We start from the raw sequence: 17,245 nt of genomic DNA, 5'->3' as shown, positions 1-17,245 counted from the left end.
TCTATCAGACAGTACAATGACTTCCACTTACTGTCAGACTCTATACTGACTTTGAAAGGAACATAAAAACACAAACTAATTTAATATGTGGAGTTAAGGTATGCTTGGCTCAGAGATCCCCAACAAGTGTGATGAGAGGAAAGGCATAGCAACATTATTTTCAGGGGGCCTGCAGCAGTAAATCTCCATCTGAATTTTTCCGTCCTTAAATTATCAGAATATTTCAGCCTCCATCCTGTCTGAAACGGCTGAGCATTGCACGATGTGAGGAGGTGTGAGGCCTCCATGATAAATGATAGCTTACAGTCCCACACATAATCCTCTGTATGTTGGGCACGTGCAGCTGGACTCAGAGCTGGCGTTTTTCGCAGTTTTAAAGAGGGTGGCGATTATCCACAGTTTGTGTGAATAACTCATTTCCATGTCAAGTTGATTTCCTAAGCCAAAGAAACAATGGCGTCATCACTGAGCATGGTTCAGGAAAATGTCAGTGTGATAAAGGAAATATGTCATTTGAATGTTTTGGGCTGACATTCAGTCAGGGCTGTTCAAGTCCGGTGAAGTACCTACTGAATTTGACTAAAACACTTGTTGATTAAAATAGTATTAGGGTGTTAAAGAGCAGGGACTCTGCATATTTGAGCAATTGCACAACATCAGAGGGGTTCAGAAGAGAGATAAATGTTATATAGATGTTTAATGTAAGCAACTGGAAAAGCTTTTAGGCAAATTATGATTTTTGAGGACTTGATGTAACACAGCACTACGGGGTACTATTATACCCTGATCTTCATTATTTTTCTAACGCAAATGAATAAAAAAAAACAGCTCTATAAGGTAAATAGTTTCAGGTTCAAAACTAAGCACATGCATACTATAATCCATGGATGCAACCACCATAAAGAAAATTCAATTTTATTATAAATATATGGTAGTCCTTCAGTACAAAATACTGTTATATTTTACCAAATAATATATCAAAAATAGAAAACACAAGCAAATTTCTTAACTATCTGAAATGGTTAGATTTTTGTTGTTATTGGACATAACTTAAAGGCTTAGTTTGGATCTTTTTGAATTGAGGTTCTCTTACGTTATTTTTGCTAACCGTTTCCTTACCTGTAGCAGAAAGTACTACAGGTTAGGGAACTATTACATAATTTTACAGAACCTCACTTTAAAAATTATGAATTCACGGTTTAGGTCTATAAAGAATTGAATCTTAAATCTGCAGTTTCTATATTTTCTGGGAAACGTAGTGGTCAGTCCTTTTCGTAATTGCAAGTCAGATTTTGGACATCCAACAAATGGTAAATAGACTGAACCTACATAGTGCTTTTGTCGTCATACTGACCACTTTAACTGCTTTACACTAAAGTCACATTCAATAGCGCCACAGTTCATAACAAGTAGATGTGTAGGCAACTTGGGTTTAGGTGCCTTGATGCACACTGACATGTGACAGGGGTGGAGGCTGCAATCAAACCCACAACTTGGCAGGCCACACTCGACTGAGCAAAATATTGCCACACACGAATGCAGAATTACCATCAAATGTGTATGTTATAATTCGCTGCTAGATTAATTGGCTATATGTATGTTCTTTAAGACGTCTGGACTACAATTAACCAATTCTGGTTCAAAATCATACATATACTAACTGAGCGGAGATTTATTAAAACACAATTTGAGATTTCTGAATAATAAATTCTATTTCTGAAATACAAAAAGATCATTTTAATGCCGTTTTGGAAATAGGGAGATTTTAGATCAAGACAAATGTAAACGGCACATTATAGAGACCTGGAATGCACTACTCTATGGATGCTGTGAATCTTTTCTGTCTATCTAGATCAATATCATAACAGTATTTTTAGTTCTATTTTTTCTTACAAGTTAATATTTTTTCAGAATGCAGATTTATCAGAGGTGGGGGTGGTGGTTGTGTCTGTGGCGGCAGAAGGAGGAGTCCTTCAGTCACTTATGTTAGCCTATTGATAAAAGGATCATTTAATTATTTTCTGTCATTGAGGTTAAGTAATAAGATAAGAGTACATTGGGTTGAAAATGATAAAATGCTAAAACTATACTTACGAGCGCATATTCTGTCTTAAAAATCATATTAGAATCAGAAAACAGAAGAAAACATTTTGCATGACAAAGTGAAACCCAGCTGTCAAACTATATGACCCGCAGCGTTGACCGCCGTTAAATTATTCTATCAATTGATGATAGAGGGGAGACCAGCACCACGGTGCTGCTGCATTGTGATTGGTCCGAGCACTGAACTCGTAACATAAAGCGCTCCCATATAAACCCGTGCAGACCTGACATCGATGCAATCTGTCATTCAAGTCAAAAGGATAGAGAGGAGTGCAGTGTTGGAGGAATTCACTTGTTCCAGCCTAGATTTGCTCAGCCGATGCTCCAGGAGCGTTCATGCTTATGAACTGCACACAAAGCAGGAAGCGTCTCTGTGCATTTAGTTGTGCGATCTCTTGCGCTGAGAGGACAATGCCTTTGAGGACCGGACTTTTTCTCCTGATGGTGCTGAATGCATCTGCATATGAACTGGAGCAAAACGAGTCCTATTCGCCCAGGAGAGTACGCTTTTCTGTCAACAGCCCTGGTAAGTATCAATATGCCTCCATCTGCATACATTTCAGAGTACACTGCTTTATTATTTTATTTCACACATCATTTAGACAATGCACTGTACCTACGAGGAGATTATTTTTTCTTCTCCTCATTTTTATTTTTGGCCTATGCAGGCTTTTTCTGCGCGATAGAACGAGTAGCTTCATGGGTGCGGGATTAACGCTGTGGTTTTTGCCGGTGTCCTGCCGGCAACAGATGAGCATGGAGCTTGGTGCTGACACCTGAGCGCGCAGGCTGTGTCATGCTGTTGGTCTCTGTCTCAGCTACATATATAAGCATGGTGGTGGACTTTTAATGTAGCGTCTAATGTCCTCTTTGAATCAGCTTTGAAGTTAGAAATAGAAGTAGGTTATACCGGTGTACCTTTTTCCTTTGCTTGCCTCAGAAGAAAGCTGCCTGCCACTGGGGCGTTGGGGGTCGTTTAAATGCAGTCATGTAACCCTATTAGTTGGTATCTTATCTGTTTATAACAAATCAAAATCTTGTGTGATACTCTGCAAGGAAATGACACTGCGAAGCACAAATCTCATTTTGTTTTTGATCTTAGTGATACAAAGCAAATGGGCACAGGGATGCTCAGTCACTCTTGCAGAAAATGCTTCATCATCATAAGATTTTGAAATGACACAATCTGAATTTTCAAAGCAATCCCTGGCACCTTACGGCAGGCACACTTTTATCTGACTCTTCAGGTCAAACCCATAGGGCCACTGATTCAAAAGGCTGCTAAGAAGGCTCGGGCTCCTCAGTTGCATAGGATTTGAGTCCCTCTATCTCAGTGGACTCTCGGATAAAGATTAGGAAAAAGCTAACATTTACAAGAATGTGTTTTATAGCTTTGTCCTGATGTGGAATGTGAAATTTGAGCTGTGGTCCCTTTAGACCGAGATCTGTCTTTTTGGCGCAGAGATCTAAAGAGTGAACATTGCTGAGGGATATGCTATAGAGGATTTGAAGATGGGGGTTATTGGTGTGTTAATCAGCCTAATAACTATTCCAGTCAAGTGACATTCTTGCAATAGCTAATGTAACAGTCAGTTTCATCATGGGGAAGCTGGTGCCTATCTCCAGCAGTGTATGGGTGGGAGGTGGGATACACCCTGGACAGGTCGCCAGTCCATCACAGTGCAAGACACAAACAACCAAGCACACACTCATTAATACACCTAAGGGAAATTTAGAGAGACCAATTAACCTAACAGGCATGTCTGTGGGCTGTGGGAGGAAGCAGAGTACCTGGTGAGAACCCACACATGCACAGGGAGAACATGCAAACTCCATGCAGAAAGACCCCTGGCTGGGAATTGAACCCAGGACCTTCCTGCTGAAAGGCAACAGTGCTACCAACGGCACCGCCGTGCAGCCCAACTAATGTAAAATGTGTCCATGTGTATGAAAGCTGAGTTAATTGTTGAGAATAGAATTTGGAGGGCTTAGTTTAGTTTCACTAGACTCATTTTAAAAACATGGTGGATATGGATGTCTATGTTTCCTATCTAATCATATGTGTACAGGGTTGCTATTTCTTGTGCTGGTCATTCAAAGGCTACTTAAAGCACCAAATGGTAGTCCCTGCAAAGAGACTGACTGTGAGATTCTTGGAGCTTTATGTTGTCCAAACTCCAGTCAAGCCATTGTCAGCCTTGAGTAACTGTATGTCTTTTGTGAATCACCAAAGTATGAAACATTCCCCTTTGTTGGCTGCATTCTTTTGACTGTGAATCCTTGGCAAGTCTTGTGTAATGAGCTCAGTGGTTCCCAGTGAACCCGCTGTTGGTTCCCATGCTGACAGTTCAATCTTTGTGCACACAGCAGATGTGGCACGCTGCCTCAACAGTGCTCTTCAAGTTGGCTGCGGAGCATTCGCCTGCCTGGAAAACTCAACATGTGACACAGATGGCTTGCATGACATCTGCAAGTCCTTCCTGTACAGTGCTGCTAAATTTGACACTCAGGTACACACCTTAAGTCTCTCTCTCTCTCTCTCTCTCTCTGTCTCTCCCACTCTCTGATTGCTGCTTCTGGGTCAGATTACATGGGTGTAACTGTGCAGGACATGAGAACATGTGAAGCACTGTTCTTTTCCTTCCAGGGTAAAGCATTTGTAAAGGACAGCCTTAAGTGCATTGCCAATGGCATCATCTCTAAGGCATTCCCCACCATTCGTCGCTGTTCCACCTTCCAAAGAATGATAACTGAAGTCCAGGAGGAATGCTACAGCAAACTGGGCATCTGCACTGTTGCCCAAGCCAATCCAGATGCTATTGGTGAAGTTGCACAGCTGCCAAGTCATTTCCCCAATAGGTGAGGTTTTCCTGTTCTTTAAAACTAACCTCTTCATTCAGGACATAATGAAATCTCCAATATGTTGTGCAGAATCATGTTTCTTAGTCTGAGTGAAAAGGAGAGAACCATCTATAAATTACACGCAGCATGTACTTTTAAAGCTTCCTGTGATTTTTGGTTACCTTTAAATCATTTTCCATATTGTAAAACACAATCAAACAAGAATATCAAGGCTGGATGTTTTCATTCCCTTTGTTGCTGTAATACATGCTGGATTGCTGTTTGGGAGTGGACACAAAAGGATTGAAGGGTCGAGCACGAGGCTCTAGTCAGGGCTAGAACTACAGTTTTTTTTACTGTCCTGTGCATGACATATACAAAGAAATGGTATATGAACACCTAAATCATTTACAATGCTTTGCAAAAGGTTTAAAGTTTTTTTTTATATATTCTCTCATGTTGAAACCAGTAACTAGTAATCTAAAGTGTTTTATGTCATTTTTTTGTGATAGACATAATTGCATAATTGTGAAGTGGAAGGCAGCAGTTACATGGTTTTTGAAACATTTTAAACATATTCAGCCACCCTGAGTATATTTATGTTGTAGAACCACCATTTGGGGAATTTACAGAAGAAAATGGTTTGGAACATGTCTCTAAAAGCTTGGCATATCTAAAGACTAGAAGAGTTCCACATTCTTGTTTGCAAAATAGCTCAATATCAGATTTAAGACAGATCAGAGTTTAACTGTCAGTAAACAGAAATCTTACCAAATTTCAAGTGTTACCACATATTCTTAATTTGATTTAAGTCTGAACTTCACCAGGGCAATTGTTACATGTGAATATGCTTTGATCTAAGCTATTCCATGGTAGCTCTGGCTATTTGTTCAGAGTTATTGTCCTGCTGGAAGGTGAACCTCTGCTTAAGACTTTTGTAGAAGGTTTTCTTCGAGGACTGTCCTATATTTAGCTACATCCATTTTTTATAATCATCTGTGACCTGCTTCCTTGTCTTTGATGAGGAAAAGCATACCCACAGCATGATGCTGATGCTGCCAGCACTATGTTTCACTTTTGTGATGTGGTGTTCAGGGTGATGTGCAGGTTTTTGCTTCAGGCATTTTGCTTTATATACCAAAAAGTAACATTTTGGTCAATCACCTTCTCCCAGGTGTTCTCAATATGGCTTGTGGCAAACTGCAACAATACTTTGTATGGCGTTCTTTTAACAATAGCTTTTTTGCTTCTTCCATAAAGAGCAGATAAGTGCACAGCTAGTTGTTGTCTCTGCAGCTCCCCGAAAGCTACTATAGGCCTCTTGGCTGCTTAATGACAGCCCTGTCAGATTAGGTGGAGGTCCATGTCTATGTCAGTTTGCATCTGTCCCCAACTCTTTCCATTTTTTGGGGGGATTTTGGATTGAGCAATGCTCTGTCAGATGTTCAAAGATGGGCGTATTGTTTTTTAAACATCTCCACCACTTTATCTCTAACTTTGGTTTTCATGACAAACGTCTGAGGCCTTCACAGAACAGCTGTATTTCAATTCAGTTTATTTATATAGTACCAGTTCACCACAGATGTTGTCTCAAGGCACTTCACAAAAGTCAGGTAAATACATTCCAATTAATCCTAATCATTGAACAGTGCAGTCAGAGTTAGTTATTTATACAAATTGGATAAAACATTTTTATGTCTAAGGAAACCCAGCAGATTGCATCCAGTCAGTGACTTGCAGCATTGACTCCTCCCGGATGAGCATGTAGAGACAGTGGACAGTCACGGGCGTTGACTTTGCAGCAATCCTTCATACTGAGCATGCATGTAGCGACAGTGGAGAGGAAAAACTCCCTTTTAACAGGAAGACACCTCCAGCAGAACCAGGCTCAGTGTGAGAGGCTATCTGCCACGACTGACTAGGGGTTTGAGAGAACAGAGCAGAGAAGGAAAAAGAACATGGAAGTACTGATCCAGGAGTACTTTCTATGGGAAGGAAAAGTAAATGTTAATGGATGTAGCTCCTTTAGTCGTTTCACCTAGAAAGAATGAACAGATAAACTCTGAGCCAGTTTTCAAGGTTAGAGTCTGAAAGAGAACACATAGAGTTAGTCACAGTAAAAGCTCAGACAATTGCCATGTCTAGGAGAGAGAAAGGGTTAAACACTGACAGACAGGGCCATGTGGATCATCGGTAGAGGGTGAGCAATAAGTTGTTGCCAGCAGAAGCTTGGACGATGCCCCTCTCCGGAAAGGTGTCACAGGTAGACACAGAGTCAGGCCAAGTGTAGCTTCTAGGAAGAGAAAAGAGGGAGAACATAAAGTTAAAAACTGAAATAACAGCAAATAATGCAGAATTAGAGAGTAGTGTGAGAATGTAGCAAAGAGGGTGAAAGTGGTCATTATGTCCTCCAGCAGCCTAAGCCTATAGCAGCATAACTACAGAGATAGTTCAGGATAACCTAGGCCACTCTAATTATAAGCTTTATCAAAAAGGAAAGTTTTAAGCCTAGCCTTAAAAGTAGACAGGGTGTCTGCCTCACGGACTAAAACTGGGAGCTGGTTCCACAGGAGAGGAGCCTGATAACTAAAGGATCTGCCTCCCATTCTACTTCTAGAGACTCTAGGAACCACCAGTAAACCTGCAGTCTGAGAATGAAGTGCTCTGCTAGGAACGTATGGAACAATCAGATCTCTGATGTATGATGGAGCTAGATCATTAAGGGCTTTATATGTGAGGAGGAGAATTTTAAATTCTATTCTGGATTTAACAGGGAGCCAATGAAGGGAAGCTAAAGTAGGGGAAATATGATCTCTCTTTTTAATTTTCATCAGAACTCTTGCTGCAGCATTTTGAATCAGCTGAAGGCTTTTAACTGCATTTTGTGGACATCCTGATAGTAAAGAATTACAATAGTCCAGCCTTGAAGTAACAAATGCATGGACTAGTTTTTCAGCGTCACTCCTGGATAGGATATTTCTAATTTTGGCAATGTTTCAGAGATGAACGAAGGAAATCCTAAAAACCTGTTTAATATGGGATTTAAATGACATGTCCTGGTCAAAAATAACACCAAGGTTTTTTACTTTATTATCGGAGGTCAATTTAATGCCATCCAGGTTAAGTGATTGACTAAGCAGTTTCTTTTTAAAGACTCCGGTCCAAAGACGACAACTTCTGTCTTGTCTGAATTTAAAAGCAGAAAATTTAAACTCATCCAAGTTTTTATGTCTTCAAGACATGCTTGTAGTCTATCTAACTGGTTGGGCTCATCAGGATTCATGGATAAGTAAAGCTAAGTATCATCAGCGTAACAGTGAAAATTGATCCTATGCTGCCTGATAATTTGACCTATTGGAAGCATATTTTATAATAAAGAGAATTGGCCCAAGTACTGAACCCTGTGGTACTCCACAATTAACCCTGGAGTTTAAAGATGATTTATCATTTACATGAACAAACTGGAATCTGTCAGACAAATAAGATTTAAACCAGCCTAGTGCTGTTCCCCTGATCCCTACAGCATATTCCAGCCTTTCTAAGAGAATACAGGTCCTTCTCAAAATATTAGCATATTGTGATAAAGTTCATTATTTTCCATAATGTAATGATGAAAATTTAACAGTCATATATTTTAGATCCATTGCACACTAACTGAAATATTTCAGGTCTTTTATTGTCTTAATACGGACGATTTTGGCATACAGCTCATGAAAACCCGAAATTCCTATCTCACAAAATTAGCATATCATTAAAAGGGTCTCTAAACGAGCTATGAACCTAATCATCTGAATCAACGAGTTAACTCTAAACACCTGCAAAAGATTCCCGAGGCCTTTAAAACTCCCAGCCTGGTTTATCACTCAAAACCCCAATCATGGGTAAGACTGCCGACCTGACTGCTGTCCAGAAGGCCACTATTGACACCCTCAAGCAAGAGGGTAAGACACAGAAAGAAATTTCTGAACGAATAGGCTGTTCCCAGAGTGCTGTATCAAGGCACCTCAGTGGGAAGTCTGTGGGAAGGAAAAAGTGTGGCAGAAAACGCTGCACAACGAGAAGAGGTGACCGGACCTTGAGGAAGATTGTGGAGAAGGGCCGATTCCAGACCTTGGGGGACCTGCGGAAGCAGTGGACTGAGTCTGGAGTAGAAACATCCAGAGCCACCGTGCACAGGCGTGTGCAGGAAATGGGCTACAGGTGCCGCATTCCCCAGGTCAAGCCACTTTTGAACCAGAAACAGCGGCAGAAGCGCCTGACCTGGGCTACAGAGAAGCAGCACTGGACTGTTACTCAGTGGTCCAAAGTACTTTTTTCGGATGAAAGCAAATTCTGCATGTCATTCGGAAATCAAGGTGCCAGAGTCTGGAGGAAGACTGGGGAGAAGGAAATGCCAAAATGCCAGAAGTCCAGTGTCAAGTACCCACAGTCAGTGATGGTCTGGGGTGCCATGTCAGCTGCTGGTGTTTGTCCACTGTGTTTTATCAAGGGCAGGGTCAATGCAGCTAGCTATCAGGAGATTTTGGAGCACTTCATGCTTCCATCTGCTGAAAAGCTTTATGGAGATGAAGATTTCATTTTTCAGCACGACCTGGCACCTGCTCACAGTGCCAAAACCACTGGTAAATTGTTTACTGACCATGGTATCACTGTGCTCAATTGGCCTGCCAACTCTCCTGACCTGAACCCCATAGAGAATCTGTGGGATATTGTGAAGAGAACGTTGAGAGACTCAAGACCCAACACTCTGGATGAGCTAAAGGCCGCTATCGAAGCATCCTGGGCCTCCATAAGACCTCAGCAGTGCCACAGGCTGATTGCCTCCATGCCACGCCGCATTGAAGCAGTCATTTCTGCAAAAGGATTCCCGACCAAGTATTGAGTGCATAACTGTACATGATTATTTGAAGGTTGACGTTTTTTGTATTAAAAACACTTTTCTTTTATTGGTCGGATGAAATATGCTAATTTTGTGAGATAGGAATTTTGGGTTTTCATGAGCTGTATGCCACAATCATCCGTATTAAGACAATAAAAGACCTGAAATATTTCAGTTAGTGTGCAATGAATCTAAAATATATGAATGTTAAATTTTCATCATGACATTATGGAAAATAATGAACTTTATCACAATATGCTAATATTTTGAGAAGGACCTGTATTTATACTGAAATTTCATAAAACACAAGTGGAATCTATCTACTACCTAAATGACTTCTAAAGGCAATATATTGCAATGAATTTTATTTTGAAATGTCCAACAAAAAGGGCTAAATACAAATATATGACATTTATGTGAATATCGTTCCTACCTCAGTTATGCACCACTTTGTGTTGATCTATCATATAAAATCTCAATTAAATATAGATGTTTGGGTATTTAAAGTGTTAAAATGTGAAAATGTTAAATCACTTTAGCAAGGCATTGTATGCATTCACACAGAGCACCATATTTTTTATCCAATCATATTGCAAGCTTTGAAGAAAAACCTCTGTTTTTTGTGTTATCCTAGGTTTTATGGTAAGCTCCTACAGAGCCTGATGGACTGTGATGAGGACACAGTGGACCGTATTAGGACCAGCATGGTGCCACGGCTGGGCCCAGAGATGACCATGCTCATTCAGCTGCTGCAAAACAAGCCATGCCCATCCACTGCCGGGACAGCGGCTTCAGCAGTCCCAACTGGCGTGGAGACCCGCTCTAGCTGGCGCTGGTCCATGGGTCCCAACATGTACAAGATCCAGTCTAATCTGCGGAACAGAGACTCCGCCAGCCATTTAGGCAAAAAGCGCCCCGCCAGCGATGGCTCCTAACTTCTGCTCAGATTAAGAAAACTCCACACAGTTCTCAAAACATCACATAAGCTCGCCTATTCTCCAGCGGTAATAAAATCCGTGTCTCTGCTAGTTTGGAAGTTACTGAAATATGCACCTCTTGGGAATGCCGGACCGCCCATAGAGTTGATATCAGTTTGATTGTTGTTATATTGTGTATCCTACATGTGAGGCTTGAGTGAACCCCTCTTTCATTGACTGATTTCAAATATGTCGGCTCACAGTCTGTGTTGAACATGTGGCTGACAAAAACAAGGTGTCATTCAAAATTTGCTCATATATAAGTCAGTAGATTGACTATTATTGGTTGAAATTATTGGTAGATGTATGTCATATTTCTGCAACGAGACCAGTATAATGTGAGCATGAGATATGAGTGTCATAGCACTTAACATAATACTTATATGTACTGTATACTAACTTATATGAGACAGCCATAACCTGCCCTCCAAAAGAGTGCTCATATGGACTAGGTCTGCAGAGGTTTCGTGAGAACCTTGGAGAGCTTACCGTAAAGTGACCAAAAACACCTAAAACTGCCCAGAATTCTTTCCATGAAAATACCAAAATAATGTTTAGCTATAACACATAGAGTTTAGGTTTTATTTTCTGATGGCAGAAAAGCATTGTCCAGGTCGTGGCTAAGTCTATCTAATATCTTTTTTTCAGACACTTGCAACACATTAGACTGTTGAGCTACATGCGGGACCAGTTTAGTTCTTAACTGAATGCAAAACAGCCGTGTATGTGCAGTAGCTGAATGACATGTTCACTAATGAGAGTGAGAGCAGCCATCCTCTTGGACTGTGATGATCACCGTTCTCAGAGGTGAATCATGTGACACTGACTTCCTGTATCAAGATAGAGACTGACTATTTAAAAAAAAGCCTTGATGATATTTATTTTCCTACTACTTTATTTAATTTTTTTTATTATTTTATGCGTTATTGTAGTTTTACATAGTTTACAGGTTAATAGTAGTTTAATCATGAAGCCTATTTGAATATGAGCTCTATGCCAAAAAAAAAGGTAAAATTTCACTCTGGTGACTGAATGGGACCCATGTCATGACTCTGTGCTGGCCATAGGGGAACAAGGTTGGTCATTCTGGTAGGGTGATTTAATTTATGGGCGTTTCAAAAGACAGCTTTGGTTTTAAAACAAAAGTTGCTGTTGTGGTTGCCAGAAGTCCATTTTTAGAGAACATTGTGCACTTTAGTGAAGGTTGATGCAAACACCAGTGTAAAGTACCCTTTTAATAAAGCATCACTATTGTGACGTCTTCGATCTTTCATACATTTGATCTACTTTTACTAATTGATTTGTGTTAGAGGTGGTGTGCTGCTTGTTTCTGGTTACCCTGTGTGGAGCATGGAGGACATACCAAATTAGCTGTAACTTTGACCAGTAGGCAGCAAAGAATGTCATAATGTTATTATAAATGTCATTGTTAGCTAGAGCACTTTTAAACAGCTGGGCATAAACAGAGTTTGCCTTACCCCTGCAGCACAGCTACCTGCTATAGGAAGTCAGAGAAGTAGCATTTTGATGCTCATGAGACATTGCCTTTAGAGTTGGGGGACGTATATAGGCTGGCCATGTTCAGTAGCTTTTTGATATTGCAGCTGCTGTAGAGATTGGGTAAATATTTCTGTTTAATATGCACCACATTAAAAGATCCTTTGGCAATGGGTCACAGCTGCTAATGTTCATGGGATTGCAAGGGAGAGCAAAAACTGTAGTGCCCAGTACAATGTATATGCATAACATTTGTTAGTGCTTATTGTGTCTTTAACTAGCTCTGCATTTGTCTGCAACCCTCTTGGAGTGGTTGTCTTTACATACACCTGTTTGCAATCAAACTTTTTTTAAACGTATGAATTACTTCATTTTTAATGGTCTTTGACCAGTAAATGTCAATTTTCGCAGAGACCAATTTCTCATTAAAAGCTATAAAATAAGTAGAAACAAAAGCAGCACAGAAAATATAGTTTCTTGCATTCTTGTTGTGAGCAGCTGTTAGTTATTTATATTAAACATAGATGAAATTACATTGTTTTATGACAGAGCACTCAGTTAAAGCAAGACAAAATTATCACGTAGTTGACATTTCAAGCTGGCTTTAGCATCCTATATTAATAATTTATTAATATATTAATTATTATATGAAGCAGCTGACATTACTAAAGCATCAGTTTTATGTGTATATTCTAACAAACCTTAGATCCATATCTTAATTGTGACAGTTCCAAATGCAATTTGTTCTATAACAGGTTAAAAGCTCAAATCAAAGTAAGTCTGTTTCCGTTCTCGCTCACTTGGGGACTGTTGGAATGGCAGACATGTCTCAACATGTCTGTAAAAACACAGTCTCCTTTTTTAAATAGCTTTTTATATCTCTTAGCTTTCTCTGACTTTATTGTAAACACTTCACTGATACTAAAAATAACTAAGATTACATCTTCTTTCCTCAACAACAGCATCAACACCAAAGAGTGCAACCTGGTGCATTCACTTATCAGAAAAAGATCTGACTTTTTGAGTTTCCAACTAGCCGCTCAACAGTCAATGCTGTTTAATGCAGAACATTGGCCAGATACAGTCATCAGACTTCTCGGTGCATCTCCAACATAAATATAAAACAAATTGATCATGCAGTAGTTTGGTAAATTATTGAGATTATTCTGAAATTATACATCGTACTTTTTCAGCACATTATGAAAAGCTTCCAGTAGATCTTAACTTGGCAACTATATATTAAATTCTGGTCTCATTTACAGCATCCCAATAATTAAAACTGAGTAGATTGGTCATGAGTCGTAGGCACTGAGAAGGGTCTTCATGCTGGTGTTTGTTTTCAATTGTACCCTAATGATGGATTATGGTTTGGCACTGTGGACTTCATGAGATAATAGATGGCTTCTGTTGGCTTAGACCAGAGTGCACTTAGTTCAGTTAGACCAACTTGTTAAAACATGTGCAGATAAAGAATGCAGTATGGAAGCAAACTTTTAAAATTTCACTTATTTCAAAAATTAAACATAACAAATTGTTTTGATTACAGTAGTTTTATTATTAATGGTAATTCTTTTTATTTTGACTTCATTAAAGGAATTGATAGCAGTCTCTTTTCAATGTAAGCGATTTTGTCTTAGATTGCTGAGCACAGAGCTTGAAAAGAAAAAAGTTTTTCTTTCAGTCTCATTTCAAGAACTACGCTAAGAATTCCAAACTATGCAATAATCACCCACAAAGGATTCACTCCAACACGGAAATTTACCTTTATTTCACATATCGCCAGCTGATGCTCACGTGAAGACATCGCACCTTTATGACGCTTTCTATTTCTGTGCTTTGTCTAAAATAGTCCTTTTTTTGTTCTGTGAACAGAAATGCTTCTTTCATGTCATGCTGTGCAAAAAGGAGGAGATGTCCCTAAAGAAATACTCTGTAGTTAAGAACTATAGTGACACTGTAGTGTATACTAGCTTGTATTTTATTTTGAATATGCACTTTGCATCTTAACCACTATAAAGGGCATTGAAAACATTCAGCATGTGTGCAACTGAGGCATATTTTACTTACCCAGTGAATGGAGATGAGTTTGAATACTGCGTATCCTGAAGGGTCAGGGCTTCTTAGTGTCCTATTGATCCATTTGTGTGTATCTTTGTTGACCATGGGTAAATCCAAAACCCAACAGCTGCTGCTAAAACTACCCTGTATGATGCTGGAACCTGTCAGCACACGATGAGCTCAGCATCAGTCATTTAAGCGTCTTACTGTTTATCTGTGTCTTCATATTTATTTTTCTGTCATGTCAGATTCATTTGGCAAGGGCAAATTGACTGTTTCCTTACCAAGTAAAATGTAACAGTAATTTTAGAGAATGTACCTGTATACTGAATGTCTCCAGACAAGGACAGGGCCAAGTTAGCAAATGAAAGCTTTTGGGAAAGCTCAAAGTCATAGAAGTTTTTTCTTTTACTTCAGTTCTTTCTTATTTCCATTTTAATTTAGGTATTGGGTGCTTGAGATGAAACTGGAGCATTGTTAAATTGGCCTGTGGTGAGCTTTGTCAGGCTGTTCCTGTTACTACTCCAAACTAAAACCGTCTCTCACTTCTGGAACTTCATGGTACTCTTTGCCCGCAAAACTTGAAATGGATTGTTGTGCTTTAATTTGAAAAGCTTCAGTGATTGGTAAAAGTCTATTTTAGTTTTCATACAGCAGTAACGGGAATCTTACAGATTCAAATATATCCGATTCAAACGTGTGTTTCTATTATTGGAGATCACTGAAGTCCATCAATACAGATTCTATGTAACGCATGATAAACCCTTGTGAATCACTTGCACTTTAAAATTCACCCGTACATATATATATGCCCACACTGTGTATATGTTTGGGTTTTTCCTCTGTACTGAAAAGTCATAAAAGATACAAATGCATCAACTGTGTGTCTTTTGCTGATAAGAAATAAAATATTTCTTGAATCTATCACTTTGTGTGGAATATCTGGTTCAGCTGCTGCTTAACTCATATAAACCCATCGTAAAGCACCTTTACATAAAATATTTACTTTTTCAAAGTCCTTAAAGGCCTCAATTTTTTCCTTAAGCTGCTCTTACATTCTCTCAAAACTCTATAATTTGACCTTTGTGTATCTTTCAAACTGAGCTGGTTAGCAAAGGGTATATTTTCCCATGTCTCATTAAAAAACCACAAATAATCTCTAAGTTACCAAACCGATTTAGCCCTCAGTGTATCACTGACTTACTGGGTGGCAAGTGTGTATATAGTGTCTTTAAAAAGTATTTATTACACCTGACTTTTTTCACATTTTGGCACATTACACCGGCAAACTTTGTTGTATTTTATTTGGGCTTTATGTGAGAACCTCCTTTAAGCTGATACTCCTAAATAAAATTCCATGCAACTAATCACCTTAAGAAGTCACCTAATTCTAAAAAACAAATAAACAATTTAATCTTGTGGAGAGGTTGACCAGAGAGGCAGCCCAGAAACCCATGATAACACAGGAGGAGCTGCAGAGCTATCAGAGCTCAGGTGGGAGAATCTGTTGGCAATTATTAGTGGTGCGCTCCACAAATCTGGCATGGAAGCTTGACAAAGATAAAGGCATTGGTGAAAAAAAATATCGGGTTTGCAACTTGCCAAAAGCCTCGTAGGGAGCAAAAATATAGAACAAAGTGCTCTGATCAGATGTGACATATTTGAACTTTATGGCCTACATGGCAAACACTGTGTGTTTGAACAACTAAATCACCCCTAAGGTAAAACATAGTGGTGGCATCATGCTGTAGGAATGTCATTCTTCACAGGAGGCTAGACAGGCTTGATGGGAAGATTGATGGAGTTAAATATAAGGCTATTCTGAAAGAAAACCTGTCAGAAAGAACTTGAAAATGGGACAGAATTTGACTTTCCAGCAGGACGATGACCCTAAACATACAAACATAGACAGAAGTACAATGAAGCAGTAAACATCAAAGCATTCAAGGGTTAGAATGGCCTAGTCAAAGCCCAGACCTGAATCCAGCAGAGAATCTATGGCAAGACCTGAAAGCTGCTTTTCAAAGATGCTGTCCATCCAATATGACTTGGTTTGAGTTATTTTGCAAATAGTGGGCAGAATGTACTAAGTTGGTGAAGACTTCCCTTAAAAGACCTTCACCAATTGTAATTGTGTTGAAATGTGGTTTTTTGTGACTCAGGTGGTGTTGGATGCAAATGAACACAACACTTTTCAGTTTTTTATTGCTAATTATGCACTAGTTTGTGTTGGTCTACCACATAAAACCCCAATAAACATATGAAGTTAGAGGTTCTAACGTGATCAAATGCAAAAATATGCAAAAGGAAGAAATACTGGTGAGTTTATTTTTCCATATTTTATGAGCATTGCTGACATTTTTCTTGTAAACGTTTGGTGCCACCATCCTGAACTATGACTCCATGTCCAGTTCAACTATAAATCTACAATTCATGAGCCTAAAGAAAGGTTGGAAAGTTAGCATAAATTATCCTAAAGAAGCAAAAACTAAAACTAAAACTTCTAGTCACTCACTGCATTATCATCAAACTTTAGCCTTATGTAATCACTGACTAAAACTGTGACACAAAGACAGGCTCAGCAAAGTAAGGAAGGATTATGGAAGCATGATAAATTTCCTCTTTGAGAATGTAGAAAGATCAAGGGTAAACTGGCAAGGAGGCAAAACTGGAAACAATACATGAAATACAAACTGAACAATGACAGAGGCACAGCTTCCAGAAGAGAAGCAAAACATGCCAGATAAAGACTTATGAGGAAGAAATGTTGCCTGTTCAAACATCTTTCATGGATCATTTGTAAATATAATGTTACAAGTTGGTATAAATTCTGTTTCTTTTTTTAATTCTTGGTCCTATTTAGTTCCAGCATGCTACACAGTTTTGGGTG

At 39.2% G+C, this 17,245-nt stretch overlaps 1 protein-coding gene across 2 annotated transcripts; it reads left to right on the top strand.

The window, feature by feature from the left end:
• The first annotated feature begins 2,357 nt into the window (after nt 1–2,357).
• stc1 (stanniocalcin 1) lies at nt 2,358–15,279 on the top strand. Of its 2 annotated transcripts, none has more exons than XM_047381000.1 (4): nt 2,358–2,629; nt 4,474–4,613; nt 4,751–4,962; nt 10,458–15,279. In XM_047381000.1, exons 1-4 carry the CDS (start codon nt 2,440–2,442, stop codon nt 10,756–10,758), a joined length of 843 nt encoding a protein of 280 aa, XP_047236956.1. In that variant the 5' UTR covers nt 2,358–2,439; the 3' UTR covers nt 10,759–15,279. The 2 variants fall into 2 exon arrangements, with proteins under 2 accessions (XP_047236956.1, XP_047236955.1); XM_047380999.1 differs by having other exon boundaries at nt 4,471–4,613.
• The last annotated feature ends 1,966 nt before the right edge of the window (nt 15,280–17,245 follow it).

Source organism: Girardinichthys multiradiatus, chromosome 12 (genome assembly GCF_021462225.1).
Source record: "Girardinichthys multiradiatus isolate DD_20200921_A chromosome 12, DD_fGirMul_XY1, whole genome shotgun sequence".
NCBI lineage: Eukaryota > Metazoa > Chordata > Actinopteri > Cyprinodontiformes > Goodeidae > Girardinichthys > Girardinichthys multiradiatus.
The sequence above is the reverse complement of the archived record's forward strand: the minus strand, read 5'-3'. Positions and strand labels throughout refer to the sequence as shown.

What these genes read in the sequence shown, in the direction of transcription:
- stc1 (XM_047380999.1), top strand. Translation starts at nt 2,440, where the DNA reads ATGCTTATGAACTGCACACAAAGCAGGAAGCGTCTCTGTGCATTTAGT. An exon ending in CTGCTAAATTTGACACTCAG is followed by an intron (nt 4,614 to 4,750) that starts GTACACACCTTA and finishes TTTTCCTTCCAG; the next exon opens with GGTAAAGCATTTGTAAAGGA. An exon ending in CCAAGTCATTTCCCCAATAG is followed by an intron (nt 4,963 to 10,457) that starts GTGAGGTTTTCC and finishes GTGTTATCCTAG; the next exon opens with GTTTTATGGTAAGCTCCTAC.